The sequence below is a fragment of the Tiliqua scincoides genome, chromosome 4, assembly GCF_035046505.1.
Source record: "Tiliqua scincoides isolate rTilSci1 chromosome 4, rTilSci1.hap2, whole genome shotgun sequence".
Taxonomy (NCBI): Eukaryota; Metazoa; Chordata; class Lepidosauria; order Squamata; family Scincidae; genus Tiliqua; species Tiliqua scincoides.
This window is the reverse complement of record NC_089824.1, coordinates 10,901,075-10,928,560: the sequence shown is the minus strand read 5'-3', so window position 1 is coordinate 10,928,560 and position 27,486 is coordinate 10,901,075. Positions and strand designations below refer to the sequence as shown.

Below are 27,486 nucleotides of genomic sequence, written 5' to 3'. Positions count from 1 at the left end.
ATGTGAGGTGAAGCCTGAAAATAATGCACCATTGTGGTGATATTCTTCTCCAGACCTCCTCCGAGCCCATCCGGAACTATGACCATCACTGCTGGACACACTCACTATCAGTCCGTTCCAGTCTATGAAATGAAGTTTCCAGATCTTTGTGTGTACTGAAGGTCCCCTGAATTCATCCTGAACAACTTATCAAGCTCTCAGATATTTATTTCATCTCATCTGATGGTGTATCAGCTCAGAGCAGATAATGGAGAACGTCCCAACTTAGTGCTTCTGCTGTCAGGAACTCCCATTTCTGGAAAGAGAAGCACTAGTTGGGGGGTGAGCCAGTATTTTCTTCTAAATTCCTATGCGCCCCCCCCTTTCCCAGCAATCCAAAAGCATTTCTTTATAATAATTGCTATTTGGAATCAAATGTGTTTTGTTTTTATTGTTTTGTTTTGTTTTATTTTAAAAAAGGATAATTTTTTTAATGGTGAGTATTTGTTACAGGTTTAATGTGTATTTTTCCAAACATGCATTTGCTAATTTGTGATATTTAACAGCACTGGTAGCTTTTTTGTTTGTTTGTTTCCATCGTTTTATACTTGTGTGGAACAGAACTCCTCTCAGCAAACATGAAATGTTAGCTGTGTCTTGCTGACTTAAAAACCAAGTCTTCATTAGGTATTATGCACTAATTGGTTGCTGGTTTAGATGTTACGGTTTTGTCCCAGGAATCCTGTGAGAATTGTAGTGTTCTTGGTTGGTCGTCTTCACAGATCTGTGCAGAGCTGGCCCAAGATCTTCAGGCACTGAGACTGCGCATCAGATTGTGTCTCACTCTTACTTGCTGGTTTGCGTGCCTCTGCTACTCCCACTCTCACAGGTGAATAGAGCAGAAGGCTGGGGTGTGGAGGAGAGGAGAATGTTGGGCTAGAATGACTCTGATGCTCTAGTTCATAAGTCTCATCCTCTCCCCCACACTTCCTCTTCTGCTCTACCCCCTCTTCCTTTTCTAATCTAAGGAAGGAGGAGGAAGGATAGTGGAGGAAAGTGGGCAAACAGAGGTGGGTGCCCCCTTGCCAGTCTACTGCCTGATGCAGTCTCATGGAGAATCCAGCCCTGGATCAATAGTTCCAAAGGTTCCCTTGTTGGGCGGAGCTGTGATTGTTAAACAGGTTTGAAATGCTTTCTGTTTCTATGCTCTGCTGCACAAGGAGGAACAGAGTGGCCTACGCATCCATCTCTTCGACATGAAGGTCCAGTGTAGGAGCCAGAACTCAGGTCAGATAGTTTTCAGTGCTATCATTAATTTTCTTGGGGGGGGGGGCGGTCAGGAGGGTCAGGGGATCAGGAAAGTGGCTTGGATTAGTCCACCCACCGCCCCATGAATGACTAACAATATTGAGGGCTATTTTGACCTGTCGCTTTAGTTCCTGGACTGAGGAAACACTTGTGCAGTGCAGATTTTGCATGCTGCTGGGCTCTGGAGCAGCTATTATGTTGTTGATGACCTTTCTCCTTTTCCGTAGCAGTTGTCTGTATAATGGTTTGGAGCCAGTTAAAAGTTATTTGCATGAAAGGTTAATGGAATGTGCTGTGCTTCCTGGCAGAAGTCCAAGGCTGTGTTGTAGAGCCTTTACATGAGCTGGATGCAGCATTGTTGGCTATGACAGATGTAGCTCTGCACATGTGCAGATGCTGTTTTTCTGCCATTGCTAGCCATTGAAGGGCATACTTGATATACACAGGACTGTACCTCTGGCCTATGGCTGGATATAATGTTTCATTTGAGGGATGAGGAGCTTCCATTGGTAGCTCTGAAATGTGCAATATATTTTTCACATTGGAGGGAATCTAGTTTCATACAGATCATGGTTTAAAAAAAAATTCAAAATATTTTGTTAATATCAACTTCAGAACAATTAAAGAGAAAGCGTGTTCTATATTTGATACTGCAAGAAATGGGCAAAGGCGCTATCAAAGTGCGAGTGTTTGATCCATGTGTAAGTGGGAAAGTCAGAAAGTGAAATTGTATGACATTTTGTGTTCTGTTTTGTTTAGACAACCTACACGACTCATACTTTTCAATAGAGTAGGATATTGTTGTCCAGGTAAAACACATGCCAAGTTCCTCTAGCTGAATGTGTTCTATATTTGATGTTCAAAGTAAATTCCATAGATTCACATATTTGCTATAAAGTTACCTGTACAAAGTTAGGACACAAGTTTTTGTTAAAACTGTACTGCAAAGTGTTATGTGTTGCTTAAAGTGGGGTTAATGGGATTGTTGTCACCCTTCCCTACTGTGCAGTTCTGTAGATCAAATTGAGAAGCACCCGTTGTAGCTCAGGATCTTATTCATACGTAGTTGGGGATTCAAAAAGCTCAGTACTCTTAAGTGATGTACTGACATTTTTCTTCTGTCTGCAGCTCCTCACACTATATTGGATGCCTCTTCAAAGGGCATCCCAACATTTAGAAGATGAATTTCAATTGGTACAAGAGGCTGCAGAGACCACTCTAAGCACAAGGTCTTGGCCTATGTTTGTCGCGTAATTGAGCTTTGAACAACTCAGTCACCATCAGCTTTGCCTTTCTCAGTCATTCTTAAAAGTTGTTTAGAAATGGCAATAGATGAAGAGCTGAAATGAAAACTGGGCATTAGCTTAATGGCTTTAACTGTTCATGCTAATTTTGGCCTTTTTCAGAAAGGCCTTTTAAAACCTTTTAAAAAATGAAATTGTGGCTTTGTTTTAAGTGAATTACTGCTTTAAGAAACTGAACAATGTTAGTTTGTATCTAGGCAGCTGTAGACACAGGTCATCAGTGCTATTCTGACACCCCCTCCCCCCCTATTTGAAGATCAGGGTATCGTCTTGAGCAAAATCAGCACTCAACACTAGAGACAGAAATGGAAAACCAGAAATTATCATAGTGTATACACTCTTATGGACCTGAATAGGCGTTTTGGATCCCAGGAAAATCTGTCAGGGCACGTAGCTATATACCTTCTCTACACTGCATTTGTCCAATTAATGAATAGCAGAATAATGTGTTCCTTCAGGCTTCCATTGTTGTTGTTACCAAGTATTTTCCTGTTCACATGCATAATTAACACTCCTTATGACTGTGGGTGATTTCCACACACACACACACCCCTTGGTCTTTTTGCAAAATAGGTTGGTGGTGTATGGCCTGCATGAACAATTACAAAAAAACACACACATGAAACTAAGGTCACGACAGATCATGAGCCTGCCGGCCCAGAGTAAGAATGGAAATGATTCTGCTTCTTACTCAAGCAAGCAAGAAGCAGATTATCGTGGCACGCAGTGGTGGCCGGTTGGAGGGGGTAGTAGCAGACTTGGGCACCCTGAATCCACCGCCTTCTCAGACCCTCTCTCAGTCTGTCACTGATGCAACCCACATTGGGTGGCCTCATGGAAGGGCCGGCAGAGGCTTAGTTTCTTTGCACAATACTAAATAGGGACACAACCCGTGGAGAAGCACACCCCTTTGAGAACTACTGATATGGATGCACACACACACACTCTTCTTGTTTAAATGATGCTTGCACAGGAGGCTGTATGTATCTATGCATCTATATAGTATCAGTGTATCTACAGAATCTCCCCTTGCATGCACACTTTCTGGATTCAGGATTGTGTATACTCGCATAAGAATCTCTGAAATTTTTTATTCCCCCAAATGGTTTGCACACTGGGTCTTGGTATTTACAATAGGGTTAACACTGAAGGGATTCTTCTTAGCATCCAGTGAAAGCCCAAGAAATGCAAATCTTGGGTGGAAATGTCACACTGTTGCTTTGGGCAGCCATTTGTGCACAAGTTTGAACACTAGGAACTGTGGGGTGTCGCAATGACTTTTGCCACTCCTGCGGTCCTCTGGTTTGGGGATCTGCTCTGGTCCGGGGACCAGAGGTAGTCCATGAGATCCTGAGAAGTAGTGGTCCCGAGGTCTCAGGGAAAAAGATGATCACCATTGATCACTTCCAGTGTCTTGCCAAGTAAGTGCTTCCTCACAGACCACTGAAGTGTCAGCTGTGGCTGTAGGTAGTTTGTTCTCTGTCCTCTCTGGTGGTTCAGTGCTTAAGTACCAGCTGCAAGAGGGTCCATTCTCCACCCTTTCTGGTAGTCTGTGGAGGAGCACTCACTTGGTGGGATGCTTCTCCATGGACCATCAGAATGGACGGAGAATGTACCCCCATTAGCTGGCATATGCAGTGTCTTGCTGAGCACTCCTCCATGGGCTACCAAACTGAATTGTGTATTTTTTTTTGTGTGTGTGTGGTGGGGATGGAAGGGGTACATGTGGTCCATGACACTTTAAAAGTTTGCCTCAGTGGTCCGCGGGCTCCTAAAGGTTGGGAACCACTGGACTATACCTTCTGTTTGAATCATTTCTGGAGAAAATTGCTGTAATTTATCCTGAAGAGAGCAGTTGTCCCCTTGCTTCAAAACTGAATAAAAGCAGAGTCATTGATTTGAATAACACTCACATGTGATTGGCTTTACCCAACAGGGTTTTTGTGTGTGAAATATAAGAATGTGCTTTGTGTAACCTTCTATATTTAATCAAATTAAAGGGAAAAATATTGATCAACTATGGTGTTGGCTAATTCCTGAAACAGAGATTATCTAGGCATTTGGAAGTGGCACCCAGTTGCATTTGTTTCCTGTCCCACTGGAGAGGCTGTAGAAGCTCAAAGTCATTGCTCTGGACTCTTTGTATATATGTAATTCAGTGAAGGAATATATTGTGGATGATTGCAGAACAGGAGAAATTATACTGTAGTACATGTAATTTTTTTTTAACTGCAGGAAGTTACTGACTTGATTAGGCAATCTGGAGCTAGCTTATGCCCCCTGGGACATAGAGACATGTCCTTATGGGAAATTCCTGAACATGGAGCGCAAGACAAGAGAGAACTGCAAGCATTTTTAGAGGTTTCATGCATCACAGGACAGTGTGATGTTACAGAAGAGGTGTCCCGGTCTCACTTGGGATCACAACTCTAGGAGTACTTTTCTCAGATTTGGAAACAAGTGGGACTGCTCTGCTTCAGCAACTGAAGGATCTGTGTTGCAATCCTGGCTTCAGTTCTTAGCATCACATTCGAGAAAGGAACTGTCAGGATGGAAAAGATTTGAGGGGCAGTGGGGAACACTGGTTTAAAGATCTAGAAGGAAAATTATGTGAGGAAAGATGAGAGTTGAGTGTGTTTACTGTTGAAAGACACTGTGGCTGACAAAAAGAGAAAAGCAGGGTTGAATTCACGGCATTCTCAGGCAAATCAAATAATTGCTTGCCATGCAGCATATTATGGACTGAAAAGCTAGGCCTTTTTAGTCAGATGTCAGGGGGCCCATAACTGCTTTTTTCTTTAGTGCGGCTATCACACTTACTAGCCACAATCTTCAGAAGGCTCAGAACCAAAGAAATAGTTTGTATTTAGCATCTACAGTGTATTTAGCATCTACAGTTAGACAACAGATGTATAAGTGTGGCAGGGGAGAGAGTATATCTGGTTTTCAGCAGCAGTCCCTAACTGTTGATGTTTTAAATTGTCTCTAGTTCCTCTTGGAATCTCACTGATTCTCATCCTGAATCTTAGAAAATTCTGTAGGAGATGCTCACAGCACAACTGCTATCATCAAGGGCAATTGGGGTATGCAGTGGCAAAGGACTTACTCAGGCAGGCCAACCTGATATCAAGGTGGCATTGGCACAAGTTGACCATGAGATTCATGCCTCCACTGTGTCCAGCATCCCCAGCTACAGATGAGAGCATCCTTCAAAGGGACCTTTCAAAGTAGCAATTCCAAAACTATGCAGACCAAGAGTCAGACTGAAACGAGCCTTAAAGCGGAGATGCTATGTTGGATGTATCTGCCATTTTCTGGCCTTTAGAGTATTGAAGTCTGAGTTAGCCCTAATCCCCCTCCTTTCTGCCAGTGTATAGGCAGTGGCATCCTTCTGAGGGAGAGAGTAAGGATAAGCCAGGGCTTCCCTGATGCATCCAATGCTATCGCTGAAGGATATCATGTGAGCCAAGGGCCCCTCTAGTCCAGCTTCCTGTATCTCACAGTGGCCCAACAGTTGCTGCAGGGAGCACACAGTACAACAGGAGCCCTACACCCTGGTGCCCTCTCTTGCACCTGGTATTCTGAGGTAGCTTCTTTCTGAAACCAGGAGGAACCAGGACACAAAGGAATCCCAGAAGCTGCACAGACCAGGCTTGTCTCCCCCCTTCATTTCATCCACTCCTTTACAAAAGCAAGCACAACACTTAATCTTTGCACTTGACATGTTTGTTCAAAACTGTACAATCCACATCATTTATTTTCTGCCTGAAAGGGACAAATGACATTCGCAAAATAAGAAGTGGGAGATCTGTGATTGAGAGGTCCTGCAGTTTTTAAAAACGTGGCTGTGCGGAGGACAATTTGGATCAAGACCACACCACTAGAGTAGGGGTCTCTAAACTTTTCGGCTGAAGGGCCTCATCAAATATCTGGCATAGTGTCAAGGGCCAGAAATATATATGTATGTATGTATGTATGTATGTATGTATGTGATGGAACTTAGATGAATGACTGAAATGAATGAATGGGCTCAAATGTCCAGGATTTCTCCAAGCCCCAACACAGCCCAAGAAATAAAGCACACACACTTAAATGGACCCCCATTCCCCCACCCCACAAGCACAACTCTGGTTGTGTTTGGTCAACTGGGCCAGAGGCTCTCAGGGGCTCAGAGACTGGCCGCAGGCCGGAAAGAGGCTCTCTGTGGGCGGCATCTGTCCCCTGGGCCGGGATTTGGAGACCCCTGCACTAGAGGAGGGGGACTTAACCCTTTCCCCATCCCAGGTTCCCTGATTAAAGTTGCTCCCCCAAAACCTGTTACTTGTCCCAGGAGGGGAAAAGGTACATAGCTGTGAGTTTTCCCCAATTGGCAAATACCAGCTGGAGATGGCACTTTTAAGTGGGGAAAAATTCGTCAAAAATAAGATGAAAGGATTAACTCCTAGTCCATCATTCCTGCTGACAACTTCCACACCTGCCTTCAATTTAAAAAAACTGCAGAAGATCCTAATCACTGTTTTTCAGGTGGCATCCCATTGCACCTGGGGTTAGGGTATCATATTGGCTGCCTCCTTCCAGCACTTGGACAGAGAAATTGAGACTATCTTGTTTTTAGTGGTGAAATTCTGAATTTTCCCAGCACCCGGCGTGCCGCCCTCCTTCCCCTACTTAAGATGCCCCTCGCTGGTTCGGCTTCCTCACTGCTGCTCTCTTCCTCACTGGAAGATACTCTGGCACCAGTTTCACCGCCGCTTGAGGGCCTTTCGTGCACCCCCCTGCGGCAAAACACTTGGGCCTCTTGGCAAGCCTGTCGGTTTGGGAAGCTCAGGCTTTCGTTGAAAGAAGCGGCTGCCATGCACTCCGCCGCAGCCTTGTCACAGGAACAGAGGAGCTTTTCACACATTGTCCATCCAATACCTAAAAAAAGATGGTTCGTTTTAGCTTCTTAACTAACACTTGAACTACACGTTAAGATTCAGAGCAGTGCTGAATTGCAAGTTTGAGCGAGCCCTAGAACAATCTTGGGACCTTCAAAAAACTCTGCCCAGGTGATACTAGTAGTAGTAAATAAACCTTTAATGGCATAAATACATCAATGAAATGGATTTAACAGGACAATGATACTAGAAAATATGTAGCGTAAACGACATATATAAAAGAAAAATTTACAGGGGGAAAAACTGTTCGTCCAACTAGCACTATGACTAGGGATTCACGGCTTGGGTCCAACTATGAATACGTTCTAGAAATGCCCGATGCTGGTTAGAAAAGTTGGACGGTTCACACATTTTGCAGGGCAAATTGACTTGTCTGAAGGCGGGAGTTTTTAATAGAATGAGAGCCAGGTATCTCTCATGTTGACATATGGCAACAGCATATGTCAAGGGTCCTATAGCATCTTCCATAAACCGTGAAAGAGAAGATTCACATGAGGGAGGATAATGGGAAAGCCAGGTGGCTAAATATAATTTGCGTAAGGAAGAATGAAGAGGGCAGAAAAATAATATATGGGACAGGGTGTCTGGAACTTCCTTGCAAAATAAACAGAGGCGTTTGTCATGAGGAATACGCAAAAAATGACTGTAATGTAGTGCGGAAGGGAGCCCGGGTGATACTTTAACACCATTGCTCTCTTCCACAGGGAAAATGGAGTCTAAGTGAAGTTTGGAAGAAATGCTGTCATGTTTATCATAGTAATAATAGGGCCTAGCACTTGTACAGGGGGTTTTATTTAAGGGTGCAAAGCTCCATTTTAACAGAGACCATAGAGAATCTGGTTCTTCACTCATCTCAAACTTACATGTTGGTGTATGATCAAAGCACACAACCTCAGATTTTGAATTTTGTTCTGGATGGCATCCAAGTCTCTTAACTTGCTCCAGGCAGCAATAATGAGAGAAACAGCACCTTTAAAAAACAGAGAGTCAAACTGTTACCGTAGTTTAAAATATAAAACCAAATAGAGATTTGATTTCCATTTTTAAGGCAGCAGTTCCTGCTGCTGAAGAACCTGAGAAGCAGCTTGCCTCTTTGGCAGCAAGGACAGCTGTGTCAAAATCAGAATGCAAAGTTCCTTCTTCGGATCCCTCTTTGTGTATTGAATTGCACCCAGTGAAGCACGTTTCCATTCCAAGAATTTGAATGGAAATGTACTTTGTTAGATGCTAATTGCAACCAATGCACTAATCTAGAGTCTGTTCTGTTCCAGTCCACATATATAGGCACCGTATATTACTTTCACTTTAGCAGGGGTATTACTTGACTTTACAAGCAGTCCTCTCGACTAGTTGAAGTGCTGTGTATGTAACTGCAAGGTTTGTTAACTAACAGTGTGACTTACTTGCACCTATCAAGTGAACCAATTTATGATGCGGTACCCATCCTACTGAAACTAAAAGGTAAACATTTCTGTTTCCAAAACTAGGGATGCTGGCGGAGCCCACCATATCAAATTGATAGCATCCAGTTACCCTTAAGTTGTTTGGTTCAGAGAAAGTTGCTTGCTCCAAAGAAAGAGTCCTTTCCCGGGGAGAAGAGTAACTCTGGATGCTACACTGGGATGCAAGTTTCAGAGGCTGTTAATATTTGCCCCAAAGAAGAAATGAGCCTTAGGAACCCCTGAATTCATCTCCAGTTCAGACCAGTGGTGTCGCTAGGGTTTGCGGCACCCGATGCGAGAGGCTAGAACATCACCCCCATGATGGATCTCCTCCCATGCAGTGGGTGTGGCAGCACCCCGGGGGGAGGGCATGGTGATGCACCTTTGCCCCCCCCCCCATCCTGCTGGTTTTTTGGCTATAATTTTTGATAGAACAGAGCTATTTCTGTGTGGTTTGTTTCACTGCATTCTGCATGAAATTAAGCACTGAATGATATATAAACATGATGGTATTATTTGAAAATACCAAGACTTTAAAAATTTTGGACAGTGGTGGTGTCATTCCCCCCCCCCCGCCCCACATGCACATCACCCAGTGTGGCCCACACCCTCTAGTGACGCCACTGGTTCAGACTAAAATACACTTCCAATGACAAAATGCAGGATACGGAATATGAAACTGTAACAGGTAAATGTCCTTTGTGTGGAGGGTTTATCCGGGGTTCTATTTTATGTTGTCAGTCACTGTAAGCCATCTTTTAAAGAGAGCTGATTAACAATTAACGGCCCAATCCTAGGCATGTCTACTCAGAAGTAAGTCCCGTTAGACTCAATGGGGCTTACTCCCAGGAAAGTGTGAATAGGACTGGGCTGTAAGTCTCCTGTTTGGGGTGAACAACCTGTCCAAATCATCCGTTGGGTGGCCTCTTCCCTCCTGGCCGCAGTAGCAACCGTATAATTCAAACTCCTCTGGGCACCGGTCTGTTAAGCAATACAGCATCTCGCCTAATTGTGGCAGTTCCCTCTTCACTCTTCCATTGTCTCTCAATTGCAAGAAGGTAAAACGTTCACAAACTGTAGAAAGAGAGAGACAGAAGGAGAAATGCAGATTATTCTGAATGAACTGGGGACATGAGTTCTTTTTTTTCTCTTTGTTTTTGAACTTTCTGTTTTAGTAAACACAAACTTCTCCATGAACTTTACCCGAAGTAGGGAGAAAATTTTTCCTGGCACACTCATCTGTCGACATTGCTAAGTTGTCATCTATTTTTTCCCCTGTGCATTTCATTAAAGTCACAGATTAAGCAAACTATACATTTTGCTTAATATACCCCATATACCCCAAACCCTAAAAGTTTTCCAGTATATTGTCCCAATTAAATTGTCAGCTATACCGAAACCGTGCACACCTTCTCCAAAGGACTCCTCGGGGTCTAGTGTCTCTTCCGGAGTCATTGTGGAAGAAGCTGGACCATCCTGTCCACCATCGACTAACTTAAAGTTATTTCCTGTTGGTTAGATAAAATGGGCTATTTTTAGAGTTGGAAACTTTAATCTACTGAACTGGTAGCAAAGACAACAAAAAATCTGGCACCATAAGCACCAAAAAAAAAGTATTCATAAGCTTTTGTGCCCCCCCCCACCAGGGGGGGAGTTGCAGGATATATACCTTTATACATCTTTTTATATGCCTTCCCCACTTTTTTTCTTCTTGCATAAGGGAATTATTTCTCTTATTTGCTCATTCTTGGCAAACCATAGTTTGCCATTTCATCTGAACCTAGCAAACCGTGGTTTGCACAAAACGCCCATTTGCTGGGTTCAGACAAAATGGAAGATAATGGTTTGCTGAGAATCAGGAGGAAAGAGAAGAAATGGCAGCATACAAGGGGAGATACAGGGCTGAGACCAGAACTGGTGCCTGTTCATGGATATAAGGTGATGGTCTGATGTTTATATTACAGCCTGGTCTCAGTAAAGACTGGATTCAGTTGTGGACCAGTGAAACAACGCAAAAAAAAAAGTGACTGGACACCCCAAGTTGGACTGATCTGGGGCCGCTTTTGATCAACTGACAATAAATGAGGGGGCACAATCATGACCCCCAGGCATTTATTATAATGGGTAGATGGGCATGAATTAAAAAATGGATGTACATTATATTCTGCAATTGTGAATGTGCGAGATATCTTAAGAAACTCTCAATGAGATCATTGACTTCACATTGCTTTCAGTCCACAAGGTGCCCACCAGAATATGAGTACTTACCAAAGTCTGTTGATCGCCCAGCAAAATCTGAAGTTGGCATCAATCCTGGCTCTATTGAGTTGATACCTGTTGGAGAAGAGGCTGTTCCCTCTGCAACAAGGGAGTTCTCTGTAAACTCTGAAAAAAACACCCATGGTTAATGTATTCGTTTCATTTATTTGCCTGCCACTTCCCGCCTGCCCCCACGGACAGCTCACATGCACACTATGAGTCAGACCAGTGGCCCACACTGCCTGGCAGTGGTCTCTGGAGTGTCAGACAGGGAGCCTTCCCAGCTGTGCCTACAGATGCCAGGGATTGGATTTGAAACCTCAGCAAGCAAGGCAAATGATCTACCACTGAGCAACCCACCCACATAGACGCACATCTTTAGGGTCAGGATGAAATGAGGCTAATTCTTGGACTGTGTAAAGCAATAAAAAGACTGCCTCTGAGCATGTGCAGAGAGTTTTTCTTCCCTTCTGAGAAGCCATAAGCCATCCTTATACAGCTGGAGGGAAGGGTTTCCTGTTCAGAGATTGTGACTTGGTACTGTGGCATTTTGGAACTTAGCCACAGGGTGTCATGCTTTGCTGACTTACCTCTTGGCATGGAATTTTCAAAAGCAGCACTTATGCCTTCTTGGGCTTTTGTGAAAACAGACATAAAGCAGAAAATGTACATTAGCTAAACCAGAACAATGTTATGTTGTTTTTGTGAGAAAAATATCAAAACCATGTTCTAAACAATGAAATATTGTACAGATCAGGAAACCCTTGGTTTCCATCTGAAACCATCAATTCCTTCTGATCCTTGCATTGTTAGAATTTGTGCGCTGGCAACACAAGGCCCTCTGAGGTAGACAACATCATGTGCTCTTGGACCACTGGCGCAAACGGTGAGTGGTGCAGCATGCATGCCAGCGGCTCCCAGGGGCTGTACCAGGATTGGCAAATTGGCAGTACAGTGAACCTTGGTACCAATTTCAGTGGATAATAAAATCCACGGAAGGGCCTCAAGAACCTCCCAGATGCGACCGGAAGTGCGTGGCCTCTCCTCGCCTCAGAACACCTTTTGGACACAACCAGAAGGTCATGTCCTGGAGGTCCTTGATGTCATCCAGACATGAGCTCAGCCCGGGTTAAATCAAATCCATGGGTACCAAATCCACAGATAAGGAGGGCCAACTATAGTGGTGGGGAACATTTGGGGGCATTCCAGGGAGGGAACAGGGAAGGTAGGGAGCGAGTTGGAGGGGGTGGATCTCAGTAGCAAAGGTGCATGCCAGATCCTATCCCCCATTTTCCAGCCTGCCTCGACCCCTTTCTCTCCTACATATGCCAGCTACATAACTGGTATGGATCCGAGGAGACCCAGAGATAGCCAAAAGGCCTTCCCATAGGTAAGGTGAAATGTGTTTTACTTCCCTTTGGTTGGCTTTCTGCCCGCCCTCCCCCCACGCAGGAAGTACTTCATTGGTCCAGCTACATGCTATAGCATGGTGCAGGGTAGGACTGGCTGCAAGTAGGTTTTCCACTGTGATAATATTGGATTAGCTAAGTTCAGAGTGAGAGTTTGTCTGCCTTTACTATGAAGCCCTCATTCTCATGAATGCAGCCGGGAAAAACCACCCTGGGTCTCAATAAATAGCAAAGGATCGGACAGAGATTTGAGTGTTGTCATGTGTGCTACTGTTTTTTTGTGACTTAACAGGAAAAGTCTAACGAATGCCTAGATGACTATTATTTATTCTGTGGAGAGCTGACCTTGATGGTAGTCTGTAAGCTACAAGTGGTGGCCTCTGACCGTACACAGAGTGCTTTTTTTCTTTCCACTGACCATCCCTTCACATCTGATACTAGCTAGAAGGTCATCCCACTCAGATTCTAGCCCCCCTTTTCAGAAAAGATTCAGACTCCTTCGGAACTCCTGCCACAGTGGAAGTTAACCACAGGATATCATACATACCTCCTTGCAGGGAATCTTCAAAAGTAGCTGTAATGCCTTCTTGACCTTTTGCCATAGATATAAAGCAAAAGGATATATTAGCTGAAGTTAGATCATGGACTTTCCTTTCCATGATTCATTTATTCTCACATACAATACGCTGCCTTACCACAGTTTCTAGAAACACAACATGTTGGGAGTAAAGGAATTCCACATTTGGTTAACTGTTTAATTATGAAATCCACCATGGTTCTAATTATTATTTTTTATGACCTGTGATCAAATTATAGTGTATGCTAGACTACTCATTATTTGTGCTGCATGGAGCTGCCCTTGATGACAGCCTGGAAGTTTCAATTGATGTCCTAGAGCAGGGGTGCCCAAATCCCGGCCCTGGGGCCACTTGCGGCTGTTGAGGACTCCCAATCCGGCCCGCGGGGAGCCCACAGTTTCCAATGAGCCGCTGGCCCTCTGGAGACTTGCTAGAGCCTGCACTGGCCCAACACAACTGCTCTTAGCGTGACGGCCAACTGTTTGACCTCTCGCGTGAGCGGTGGGATGAGGGCTCCCTCCACTGCTTGCTGTTTCACAACTGTGATGCAGCAGTGGCAGCAAAGGAAAGGCCAGCCCTGCTTTGTGCAAGGCCTTTTATAGGCCTTGAGTTACTGCAAGACCCTCATTCATTCATATAAGTTCCATCTCTAATATATTCATTTATGTAAATTTATTCACATTTTAAATGTAAATTAATTTTTTCCCAGCCCCCGACACAGTGTCGGAGAGATGATGAGGCCCTCCTGCCAAAATATTTGGACACCCCTGTCCTAGAGCAATGGGGGGGGGGGGTGGTAACAAAACCACCAACTGCCAGGTGAGGCAGACAAGAAGTCAGCAAGGTGGAAAGTCGCTCACACCATCTCCACCTGCTGTTGACTTTAAGCTAGAACTGGGCTTTTTCCGTCTTATAGAGCCACAGAACCACCAACTGCCCTGTAAGGAGGACGAAGGCAAGAAGAAGCCAATGAGGCATAAGCCCCTCCCCACCTCCACACCCACATATGCCCCTTTTCTGTTGCAATAATTTCCTGTAACTGATTGATTTTAGAGAAGCTGCTCTAGAAGCTTTATCCACTGAAGAGTAGGCTCACATGCTTTAAATAAACCACCAGGACATCAGAGAGAGAGAGAGAGAGAGAGAGAGAGAGAGAGAGAGAAGAACACTATTTTAGTACATTTTATCTGATTTAAGCCATTTCTGCCGAAAGTTGCATATACACAACAAGGATCAAATGTGTACGCCTGTGAGCTGGGCAGAAATGGATTAACTAGGGCCAAAATGACCTCCCATGCCAGTTGGGTAACCCATCTGCAAATGGTGAAATGCAGGGTGGGGGGCATGAAACTTACTCAGAGCAATGGTGGCAATGGTTTGCCCAGCAGCTGGTGGCTGCCAGTCACATTTCCTCTCTGGAGCTGTCTTCTGAGTGACATGGAACAATGATGTAGTATTGTTCTGGGGGGGGGGGACAGGACATGGTGGCTACCACTGGCAGCTTTATTATTTTTTTTTTAACGTACCTCTTACTTCTGCATAGCTCAGCAACCGGTCACCGGACTCTGAATGAACATCTGTCAAAATAAAATGAACCATTTATTGAACGGTATAGCTTGGATCTAAACACTATCTTTGTGCAAATGCTAGCACAAGAGTGGGAGAAGAATTTAAAAAGGGTATGTGGCACAGAGGGAAGGGACTCCTCCTTTCCTCTCCAGCCCCCTGTGCCATATACCCTTCTTATCCTTCATGGTGTCCCAACTATCAGAATCAGTTTGGGGAAAGTCTGATGGCTGGAAACCAATTAAAATAGTTGAAAATGGCACAAAAATTGTGCTCCTCTTCCCTGTGAATGAGCAGGAGGCAGTAATTTCACGACACAGGATATAGCTCCAACTTCTCAGTGGACCTATCACCCTATGAGTTACAATACTGGAAATTCTGAAGCTGTAGCCTGGCTCTGTAGCTACACAGCAGACTGGTTACTCCAGCCCCACAGATAATCCAGAGCTGGCAACTTCCATGCTAGAAGTGGTTAAGATCAAATGCAGTCAGAATGTAGTTTAATCACAGGGAAATACAAGGGATTTTTCTTCTTGCTTCAAAATATCAACTGTTAAAAGGTAGAAGGTTAATTCAAGGGGGAAAAATTTTCTGTGATACTTTAGCCCTAGAACTGTGCAATATTATCTAAAAGTGCCACACACCTGCTTCTTGGAGGGTTTCCAGGCCTCCAACAATCTCCACATCTAGAGAAACTGTGTAAGAAAAAGACACCAGCACAAGAGTGATGCTTTGGTCAGATAAATCAGATGTTTACGAAAAGCAATATAACAAATTGTCATCATGTTGATGTAAAAAAAAAAGTTAGGGCCATAGGAAGCACTTACACTGAGCATCAGGAGTCTTTACAGTCGCACCATTCGTGGGTTCTGGAATAACTGGAAAATGCACAATAGATCAGGCTGTGTCTGTGAGAGTTTGCCAAAGAGCTCTGTATGACCCTAAAGCTTGCAGACAGGCCAACATTGGAAAAACATACTTCCAGAAACCATCTGGTCTTCTACAAGAGTTTTTTAGCCACAGCCAGCCACAAGTGAAGAAAAAAAAATTAATCCTTGCACTGGGCATGTCCCAATGAACCAAAGCCTATCAGAGAACTTATTTTTTCAAGTCATCTAGCTGATAATTAGGGTTGGCACCAACATTTCAAAGAAAGGGGGCAATTTAAGCAAATTTCAGGATTCTTCCAAAGGAGAAATATGTGAGAATTGTCAAATGAACCCAAATGCATTTCTCAAGGGTAGGGCAGGGGGAAGGTAGTAAGTACATCTGTAGGGTTGACACCGAAATGTTACAGTGTGAAATCTGAAACAGTTTCCAGGATTCCATTGAGCCATTTGAGAATGTATTAGCACAGTCAAACAAGTTAATATAAGACAAGGGGAATTTCTCTGGGCATTAAAAAAAGACCCCCAATTTATTCACTACCTTATTTTTGTTTCCAACACAAGATGAAGACCCACCTGCTGTCCAAAAGCTTGTAGAACATTTCTGAGCAACTTAATCCACCAGTGCCTGCCGAAATGTCAAGAGCCAATGGGAGACTAGGTATGGTTGTCACCAGACTTGCTACCTACATACCTTTCCTCCATGGCTAGTGACCCCTGTGACTTATCATTGATCCTCAGCCCCATAACCCACTCTTCCCCCCCCCCAGATTTTTTTGAAAAACTCAATCATGGAAACAGATGATGCTGTATAAAATATATTCACTTTCCCTTAAACATTGGAACCGATTCCAATCACAGGAACTTGGGATCCTCCTTTCTTGAAAAATTTGGCTTTTCTTGGTGCAAAGTTTTAAATTTAGTTACAGTTGTACCAAACCAGACATGCTGGAAAACATGCACATACCTTCTGCTGCAGACATGGTTGTCAGTTCTCTGTTTTCAGTGCCCTGCTGACGCTCTGCAGAAATAGAGGCATTTCTGATTGCTGATAGACACAGTACTTGTAACAGTGTGGATCGTTCACCAGGTAATGAAAGGAGGTAACATCACTGAAGCTCAAAGGAAAGCCTGATTGAAAGTGTGCTTTTTCCCTACTCGACTGATCAAAGCTACAAGATGACAAGAGCCCTCCTGAATGAGACCAAGAGCCCAACTCATCCAGAATCCTATTTTCCACAATGGCCCACCAGAGCCCCACAGGGCACGAAGGCCATGACTATGAGCCTTCCAGATCTATTAACTTTGAACCTGGAGATTTGATATGGCTAATAGCTGTTGACAGGCCTATCTCCTTGTTGTTGTGGTTGGCAACCTTCAGTCTTGAAAGACTATGGTATCGCGCTCTGAAAGGTGGTTCTGGAACAGCATCTAGTGTGGCTGAAAAGGCCGATTCGGGAGTGACAATCCCTTCCACACTGGGAGCAAGTGCAGTCTGTCCCTGGTCTGTTTCCCTGGCTGTGGGCCTTCCTTCTTTGCCTCTTAGCCTCAGACTGTTGGCCAAGTGTCTCTTCAAACTGGGAAAGGCCATGCTGCATAGCCTGCCTCCAAGCGGGCCGCTCAGAGGCCAGGGTTTCCCAGTTGTTGAGGTCCACTCCTAAGGCCTTCAGATCCCTCTTGCAGATGTCCTTGTATCACAGCTGTGGTCTACCTGTAGGGCGCTTTCCTTGCACGAGTTCTCCATAGAGGAGATCCTTTGGGATCCGGCCATCATCCATTCTCACAACATGACCGAGCCAACGCAGGCGCCTCTGTTTCAGCAGTGCATACATGCTAGGGATTCCAGCACTTTCCAGGACTGTGTTGTTTGGAACTTTGTCCTGCCAGGTGATGCCAAGAATGCGTCGGAAGCAGCACATATCTCCTAATCCCACTTTAAAGCCACCTAAACTTAGTGATGGTCATCACGATACCTTTGTCCTAGGAGAAAGTCTGAATTTCCATTAAATAATTCCAGAACCATGAGAAATACTGTCTCCTCTTCATTAAAAATTAGAAATACTGCAATAAAAAGCAAACCATCAAGTGTGTATAAGTAAGTCCCTGCTAATCCAGGTAAGTCCTTGCACCATCTAAAGACATGATGCTAACACAAAGAGCTTGGCAGGCTCTCCAATTGTCCGTATAGCCATTTAAACAGATTTTTCTCCAGCTAGGCTCCAAAACCAGAACAAACCAAGTAGCCAACATGCCAGAAAAAACCAACTGAAGAGGAGAACTGACAGATACAATCACACACCCACACTAGTTGTGCCTCTTTCCAAGAGAAAGTCACTACATCCACTGGCATTACTGGGGGATGTGGGCTTCACCCCCCACTCCAGGGGGGTGACACCACTAGCGGCCAAAATGTTTAAAATCTTGGTATTTTTGAATAATACCATCATGTTATACAACATTGGATGTATAATTTCCATGAGGAAAACAATGAAACAAGCTGTGTTGAAATATATTAGAAGTTATAGCCAAAAAAACCCAGTATGGGCAGGGCAGTGGTGCATGACCACACCCACCTCTCAGGGCTTTGCCCCGCCCACTGGATGGGAGGAGGTCCATCATGGGGTGTTGTGCTGAGTGACACCACTGACTACATCCCTAGTGACACCCTAATGACACCACTGACTACACCCCAGGGTCTTTCTTGCCTGATCTCGGAAGCTAAGCAGGGTCAGGCTTGGTTCGTACTTGGATGGGAGACCACCTGGGAATACTGGCTGCTGTAGGCTTATACCATAGTCTATCGAGACTGAAGGTTGCCAACCAAGGGTCTGTCCCTATTGGAACATGGTCACTAATTGGGATGAGGGGGTGATATTGTGGAGAGTACAAAGCATACCTGCAGCAGGAACCGTTGTCTGACTTTTCTCGCTAGTTGTTTCTGAAAAGAAGAAGGAACATGTCCTACGGCCTTTAAAAAACTGGCCATTGTAAAATGGACAGTGCACATGTTAAGAGAAAAAGCTGCAAGGGTCAGCACTACAGGACATAACCAATTGATATTTCCTTCCAGTGAAAATATGGTCTGATTGAAACAGTCATGTTCACACCCTTTAACCACTAGGCCGCCCTGCTCAACGCTGCTCACATTGCTGAACCCGGCACTACAAAGATGCATGCAAATTTGCAAGTGTTTTTTTTTCTCCTGCATTCACGAGAGCTGGAAACTTGCATCCTTTATGAACAAAAAAGAGATTTGAAGAGAAAGATAAATCTAGGATTCGAAGCATGTCAGCTTCTGCTCCAGCTGCATTGACCTGTCTGCCTGGGTGCATGTGTGTGTGTGTGTGTAACACAAATTTGTACCAACATATCTCTCACAATACCTCTATCTCGCACAATAGCAGCAGACAAATTGTATTCAGTAAGGAAATGACTCATCAAAATCCAAACATGAGCAACAGGGACACCTACAGACATGGAAGGGTGGAATCAAAGCTTGTCTTTATAGTCTCACCTGTAACCAGAGAGGGACAGAATGAAACATCCAGGCTGTTCAGGGAAGAGTTAATGTGCGAATGCACGAAGCATTCAATAGCTGCTTTGTCACAGCTGCAGAGAAGGCGTTCACAGGGATCTTCAGACTCTGGAGAAGGCAAACCAAATATTCTTTTTCTTAAAAAAAGACCCACAGACAAAGTCCTATTGAGAGATCCGTTTCCACCATCTGCCTTCTCTCTAGAAGGTTTGGACCAGGACAAGTACATTTCATTTTGTAACCAGTAAAGTGTCTATTGTTCTCCAGACACCATTCAACCCGCTTGGAACAAATCCAAGACCGAGACCATTTCACGGCAAGAGCAACTGCAATCCTAACACAATCCAGTGGCGTAGCTAGAGGGGATGCAAAGCACTAAGTTTTGCAGGGAGCCTCACCGTAGCATGCAAGTGGTCCCTCCCCCTCTCTCTAGGAGTCAGGCATTCACCTCCGTTTTGCTCTTCCTGCCCAGAATGGCTCCAAAGGGGAAGGAGAGGAGCTGCTTGCATGCCGTGGTGAGGCTCCCTGCAAAACTTAGTGCTTTGCACCCCCACTAGCTATGCCACTGACACAAATAAATTCATGTCGCATGTATAATGCAATGGTAATACAATCTTGATGGAACATTACACCTGTATACAATTCTCAGCACATACAAATCCTATTCTGATTTGCACAGGATTTTCTTGGGGGAATTACCGTCGCAAGAATGAATGTTGCCCCTGGGAAATTAATCTGCTAGGTAACAAAGTTGCCAGCAATCAGCAACACTAAAAAATGTCAGATTCTGAATCAAAATAGACAATCTAATGGAGATCAAAATACACAACCCGCACAGTTTGTCAGACTCCAATCAACCTTGGAGATTTGGCTGTACAGCTATAATAACAAGGGGTCCAAAACCAGTCATGGCAATGAAGTCTGGGAAAGTCTAAAGAAAACTTAAAGGTCCCCTTAGAGCCCAGTCCTGAGCTCATTGCACTGTCCTTATGCCGGTGCTGGGTGTTGCAAACATGCTGTAAGGCACTCCCATGACACTCAGCATGGATCAGCACTGGCAAGCCAGCCACACGTAGCCCAGAGCAAGGGAAAAACTCTGGGTGGCAGAGAGATTTGTCGGGGCAGAGGGGGCATTCTGGGGCAGGAGAAGGTGGAGGAAAGGTGGGGCAGGGAGGAAGGAGAGCAGAAGAAGGAGCTCTGCTCTGCCAGATCCAGGACACTGCCAGGCCTTCTGGTCTGACGCAGAGTCTCTCAAGTCGGCGCCAGCAAAATAGCTGGCACAGACTTGAGAAGCCCCACTGCGGACAAAAGTCCCCTTTCCCCAGTGAAACCTCCAGCTGCTTCCTGGTGCCCGCTGGATGCAGCAGTAGCCATTTTGGTGCCACTGATCCAGCAGGCGCCGGGAAATTAGAATTGGGCTGTTAGTCTTTTCTAGTAAGCAAGGTATTCCAGGCCTTTCCTGCACCTTTTCCGGTTCTTCAATGTATTTTTTGAGATGGTTTATCAGGAACTGTAGACAATATTCCAAGTGTGGTTGCACCATGGATTCTTTTGCGTTATGCTACCAGCAACTGTGTTTCAATGCCTTTCCTAATCAGCCCTGGCATGAACTTGGCCTTTCACCTACGCTGGAATGACCGCAGCCTTACCACAGGTGATGTTTTTGGTTAGACAGCTGACGTCCATGGAAAGTTTGGCAGGATCCCAAGTGCAGTCTTCCTCGGCTGCCTCTTCATGACACTTGCGATGTTGGAAACAGCAGCTACCAAATTAAATTAATAACAAAAGACCAAAGACCTCATTGGCTTTACAATGGCTTAGCACCCCAAACTGACAGACGTCAGTTTCAGGTGAGATTGCTTGGAGAGCATTTGCTCTCTCTTCCCCCCCCCCCCAAAGGACAACCACTAGAAGGACTCCAGATACTATAGTTTAATTACAGAACACATGCTTTGCCACATCAATGGTAGCAAGGAAGCCAGGTTTCCATAGGAAGGAGCAGATATAAAAGTGGATTCTTTCATTATTTCCATTCTGGAGCTTCAGTGGCTGTGAAGACCCATCCACCTAGTTGTGTAGCTAGAGGGAGTGAAAAGCACTAATTTTGCAGGCTCCTGAATGTACTGTGCCAAGCAGCCCCTCCCCTTTCAGAGCTATTCCAGGTGGTGGGAGCATAACTCAGGCACCTGCAAAACTTAGTGCTTTGCACCCCCTCTAGCTACACCACTGCATCCACCACTAGTTCATCGAAGTCAATATTGTCTTCAGTGAGTGGCAGTGTCTCTGGGGTGTTCTGCAGAAGGGATTGCACTTAGGACACTCAATCGGTATGTGGATCAGGTGCACTTCCACCACTGAGCCGCTACTGAGCTACAGCTCTTGTTAAACAGATCTGCAGAAGTTCCCCACAGCAACCCTACGGCCACGTATTGTGGCCTGCCAGGCACATGGTCGGCCTCAATGTTTGCAGTCTTTCCAGGCAGCAAAAGCAGATTGAACAAGGTCAGAGTAGATAATTAATTGTGCAGGCCAGTGCGATGACAATCCCTGAGAAATGGATGCATGAGTCACTTGGGGATCTGATCTTTGCATTTCTAGTGTAACATCTGAAAGGACTACTCAGGTTTCCCCCCAAGGTGGGCTCCTCCCATGGGTTCCTCATTTACCAAATGGGACTGACAGCCAACATATCTCAAACTCACCTATCGGCTTCGTCTGCAGGGAGGCCCTCCAACTCAAACCGGCAGGCACAGCCGTAGTCTTCAAAATCTCTTGGGCAAATGCCAGTCACACACTTCATTTTGCTCACAAAGTTCAGCAGTGCAGGGAAGCTGGTGAATATGGCCTGCAGCCAGGTGAAGTGAGAACCCAAGCAGTCTACAGGGACACAGGTAACACCACCAAACTGCTAAGGGCGCATGTTCATCAGTGGGGGCAAGCAGCTCTCCTGGTTCACTTCATTAGTCATTCTTTCCCCCCCCCCCAAAGCTCTTTTCGGGGGGGGGGAAATTCTTAGGTCAGTGGTTCTCAAGCATTTAGCATCCAGACCCACTTTTTAGAATGAGAATCTGTCAGGACCCCCCGGAAGTGATGTCATGACCAGAAGAGACATCATCAGGCAGGAAATTTTTAACAATCCTAGGCTGCAATCCTACCCACACTTATGCAGGAGTGACTTTCATTGTTAAAAACATGTACATAGTAACCTGTTCAAAGTACAGATCTGTAACCTTTCCCCAAATGCAGTCATATACCAGTCTAATATATTAAAAATAAAATATTGAAATGAATGGGGGCCCACCTGAAATTGGCTTGCTACCCACCTAGTGGGTCCCAACCCACACTTTGAGAAACACTGCCTTAGGTATTTTGGAGTATTTTCCAAGAAAGCTCAGAAAATCAAAGCCTTGAGGGTCTAACCCTCCCTTCTTCCCCTCTCCATGATTTCCCTAGCAAATTTACTCCCACTATAGGAGATAGATTAAGAGGAGTCACAGCAAACAGAGAAGGCCTCGGAGGCTTCTTTCTCATAGGCTGAATGAGCTTTCTCTTTCAGGGACAAGCCCAGAAGACCTCAGGATAAGAAAGAGCAGGGCGAACAGCACCGCAGCTTCTGTTTTGCATGTGTGATTATCTCCTGTGGCTTACACACTGAGTCCCTAAGGCCAGATGGACTGGAGACCATTGGCAGATAATTGCAACCTTCAGCGTTTGTTTTGCTTTCACAAATTTCTTCTTTTTGGGCTGGACTTTTCCAACAAGTTGGAAACAATAAATAACTGAGCTATCCGGCACTTTGGGTGCTATTGTTTTCACATATTCAATATTTTTGCAACAAGAACAGGTTGTCTGCAGCAAAACAGAAACCGTTCCCCAATTATCTCATGTGGCTTCCTTATCCTCAAGCCTCCTGGGCTCATTTCTTAAAGACACACTAAGAACATAAGAATAGCCAACACAGTAGTCAACAGTGTGTGTTCTCAGGATTGTTTCTACTCACCAATGTGGCACCATAAACATGTCTAGAATAGCATTTTTCTAGAACTGTGATTTGCCCAGAGAAAATTTTAAAAGGTACATTATTTCCCATCTCTCTGTGCCAAAACGTAGCTCCAGACAGGGTTATTTTTTTCAGCACCACCCAGGGCTATGCCTTGAAGCATATAAATCCATAATAAAGGCAAAATAGTGCCACCAAGCATGTGCTTTTGGTATTAGGGAAAAGGGCTTTAGTGACAGACAAAACCTCAACCCTACCTAAAATTATCTCCATGCAATGCCCATAAGGCATGCGCATTTCTTGATTTGCATGGGTGCATTCAGATTTGTCCATATTTCATAGTTTCACACACTCACGATTCCTCCCCCTATGCAATTGAAAAAGTCAACTTACCAAAAAACAGCCCAACACTTTCCACATTTGCAAAGAGCCCATTGAAGAATGTAATGTTATCTAAATAAATAGTTTTACAAAGTTAAAATTCATGCATTCTTTCATTTCTTTCATTGTACCTATGTATATATTTGTTGATGGCATATAGACAAGGCCGTGCTCAGTGTTCTATCATACTTCAAAATGACCAAGAATCAGAAATGAAAATGGGATTATGCAATTCAAAGCAAGTCAGATTCTTAATGGCTGGAGGTCACCACGGTGAAGGAATGAATATACAACTAAAACCTAACTGTTACTTTCAGGGGAGGGGCCATAAATGGTAAAGCACTTGACCTGCGAGTCAAAGATCCCAACATTTCAATCCCTGGCATCTCAAGTTAAGAAAGTTTGGGGTATCAGGGTTGCGAAAAACCCATCAGAGACATTGGAGAGCCGCTGAGAGCCACAGTAGGAAGCACAGGAATCATTCATATATTCATTAGAATGTCATAAATTCATTTTTTTAAAACCCCAGGGGTTGCTGGAAAGACATTGAACAAGAGTTTCTTACTTAGGTCTCTCTCTGTTTCAAATGGAAGGTCCATGGGAATGGCTGGTGTCTCTGATCCTTGGCCACCTTTCTCACCAATTCAATGGGGAAGGAAAAAAAAAACAGATTAAATTAGAAAATAATATTCATGGAATGCTTGATGAGACCAGCATGGAATCTGTAGACCATTTCACACATTACATACGGGCAAATCTGGGCAGGCCACCTTAGTATACCCACGTCAAGGAGTTGAAGCTGACCCTTCTTGATAAGGCTGCCTCTATCCAAGGAAAAAATAATTGGGAGCGGGGGGTAGTGCAGGGAAAGAATGGCAGGTGCGGGATGAATTGCCTCTTTCAGTTCACTGACCATTCCCTATAAGAATTCCCCACCAGAAGCACTCGTGTTTTCTAAACACATAATTCAAGTCAACACAGAAGAAAGGAGGGAAAGGGAGTCTTTGCAGGGCAAGGTCATTCTTATTATGATTAGTTCTCTCCCAACTCTGGTACTGCAGATGGAAATGAGCTACGAAACTGGTTATATGACTCACTAAAGAGTACACCAAGTTGTCCAGTCTTCAACACTTTGCTCTTTGAACTAGATGCTCAGGGTCCTTTGAACTGCAAAGCAGCAACAGGCAGAAACATCCTAGTCCAGCGGTTCCCAAAGTGGTGGGTCGTGACCCATCACGGGAACAGGAAGTAGGGCATTCCCCCTTAAGGGGAGCGGCCCTGCTCCAATGGCAGTGCAGCAATTGCAGCGCCATCACTACCAAGGAGCTTGTTTTTGTTTTGTTTTTTTTTTACTGGAGGGGCAGAACTGGCCTCTTGCAGGTTCCTGGAGGCTTGCAGCCCCCTCCAAAATCCTCCATGGCTGTGTGAACATTTTCCCTAAATGCTGATCAGAGATAAGAACTGTTTATCCCCACCCATGCAAAAACCCGGTTCCCAACTCCCCTGTAGGGGTTTGGGAACCACTGTAATAGGCAAAACATGCCAGACAAATCCATCCAACTCTGGCCGGTGTAGCAACCCTATTATCAAATGCTGCTGGAATCCATCACATTTGGACAGCAGCAGCATCTGTAAATGCTCGGTTGTATCAACAGATACTGTTGTAAAGAAAATACTGCTAGGATAGCATTCACTGAGTCAGGGCCAGTATATCCATGAGGCTGCTTGATGGGGTAATCTTGAAGGCAGACGATTGGCCTGGGGCACCCACCTCCACACATCCATTACTCCTTCTTCTCCTCCCACCCCCTGGACTGGGAAAAAGGAAGACAAGGAACAGAACAAAAGAGGGAGTGGAAGAGAGTACATCACTAGGGACACCACTAGTACATCACTAGGGGGAAAGGGGGCAGCTTTTGGAACACCACCAAAAGCTTTGGTCAGACACCAGGAAGCTTTGGGCTGACCTTGCACTGACTCAGTAAGAAATAATTAGATGAGTCATTACTCATCTCCACTAGTCCTAGGGTGGATGGACTTCAGGCTTAAAGGAGCCCCTTTCTTTTTTGATAGATTCCCAAGGTCCACCAACAGGATCCATAGACACAGTGGTGGTCTAGGGGACAATGCCAGTTGCCTTTTACTTCCCACTGGGGTAACCTGCATGGACAAGTACACACTCTACATCTGAGTAACTCCAGATTAGGCAATCTAACCCAATATTCCAAAAGGGGCCTGCAGAGCAATGCTCTGGTCAACATTGAAGCTGTTTAACATGCATACTGGTGCTACAGAGAGATATTCTGCTATTATATTAGAGATAAACAGTCCAAAAATCTATTTCATCTATAAAGGGGTCAGGCACCAGATGCCTGATAGTGACACACAGGTATCCTTTTCCCATTTACTTCAAAGGACTAAGACCAGTGATATTTATTTCCATGTTAATGCACATTAGAACAGCTTACCAGCAAGAAATTTTGCATTACTCCATCCCACTTCTCTGAAATAAGTATTGCACTGGAAGGTGAGCCAAACCAGGTGTAGACTTATATCATTTTATTCTAAATTCAGAAGACATCCTATCCTTACAGTGAAGGTTTTAGGGGGCAAGCAAGCAGAAGTACAAATGGTCTTTGAAGAGTAAGAATTATAATAAGGTGATATTTAATGAAATATCTTGTATTAACTGAATTGCTACTATGGCGCTCACAAGATGAAAGAAAGCTTTGGATTATGAAAAGACAAGAGGCCAGCGTCTTCTTGGAGTAGACTTTCAGCCAAATTCAGCAATTCCCTGTGATCATAAGCAGTGACATCACTAGGGTTTATCTCACATGGTGCAGGAGGCCAGCAATCACTCCCATGATAGACCTCCTCCCATGTAGTGGGCATGGCAATGCCCCGAGCAGTGGGCATGGTGATGCACCACTGCCCCACCCTGCTGGTTTTTTTGGCTATAACTTTTGATAGAATAGAGATATTTCAATGTGTCTTGTTTCACTGCATTCTGCATGAAATTACACATTTAATGATATATAACATGATGGCATTATTCAAAAATACCAAGATTTAAAAAAATTTTGGCCAGTTGGTCTTGTCTAAAAGGTAAAGATGTTGTTAAGCCCAAAGGCAACATGTTCAAGAACACTGGAACATTCCATGTGTGACGAGACTTCTGAGAAGCTGAGCTGCTATCTTGAATTGGAGACAAGACAAGAGGCGACATGGCCAGAATGAAGATCAGACAGAAAAAGATCCACCTGGAAAGTAGCATGTTCTTGAAAGTCAGAACTTCTTTGTTTATTGTAAAACCCCCTCCAGTCTCTGCTGCAGCCCACTTTCGTGGGAGGGGGGCAGAAATAAAGCACACAGATGATGTACCTGACCACACCCTTGGTTGACTCGTGGGTGGCAGTGTACCGTCTAAAAGGGGGTGTCAACGGCCACCAGGAAGGAAAAGGATCAAAAGGGGTGTCCTTTATCACCCACCTTCCATCTGAGGTAAGCCCAATTACTGGATTCCCTTGGCATGAAAGCTAGTAGTAGGAACAACCCTACCAACCCCCTACTCCTCAGCTGCTACACATGCCCTCGGTAGTGCTGGCCCTCAGGGAGCAGTCAGGGAGGAAGGAACATAAGAACATAAGAACAGCCCCACTGGATCAGGCCATAGGCCCATCTAGTCCAGCTTCCTGTATCTCACAGCGGCCCACCAAATGCCCCAGGGAGCACACCAGATAAGAATAGCTCTTATTCTTATAGCTCACACCAGGAACAATAGCTCTTTGCCCTGGGTAGAAAGAAATGAGCAAGGAACTTGTAAAAATAGCAACATTTATTAAGGGAGATAAAAACAAAAAAAGGAATAGATAAAATAGACAAAAACAGACACTTGGAA

General features: G+C 44.6%; 2 protein-coding genes across 2 annotated transcripts in view; one reads left to right on the top strand and one right to left on the bottom strand.

Annotated features, from left to right (window-relative positions):
• EFR3A (EFR3 homolog A) overlaps positions 1-4,588 on the top strand; it is a 62,877-nt gene extending 58,289 nt beyond the window's left edge. The window contains exon 22 of the mRNA XM_066625539.1: positions 54-4,588. Within this exon, the coding sequence (XP_066481636.1) occupies positions 54-159 (106 nt within the window). The 3' untranslated portion in view covers positions 160-4,588. The remainder of the gene's footprint in view (positions 1-53) is intronic.
• On the bottom strand, positions 2,838-25,862 carry OC90 (otoconin 90). The gene is made up of 13 exons (XM_066623271.1): positions 25,802-25,862; positions 23,598-23,657; positions 21,907-22,081; positions 20,854-20,966; positions 19,184-19,312; positions 18,566-18,607; positions 16,637-16,690; positions 15,427-15,477; positions 14,743-14,793; positions 9,870-10,044; positions 8,392-8,498; positions 7,260-7,508; positions 2,838-2,884 (listed from the first exon to the last, which is right to left on the bottom strand). The coding sequence occupies exons 1-13, from the start codon at positions 25,860-25,862 to the stop codon at positions 2,838-2,840; spliced, it is 1,314 nt and encodes a 437-aa protein (XP_066479368.1).
• Positions 25,863-27,486: the final 1,624 nt, after the last annotated feature.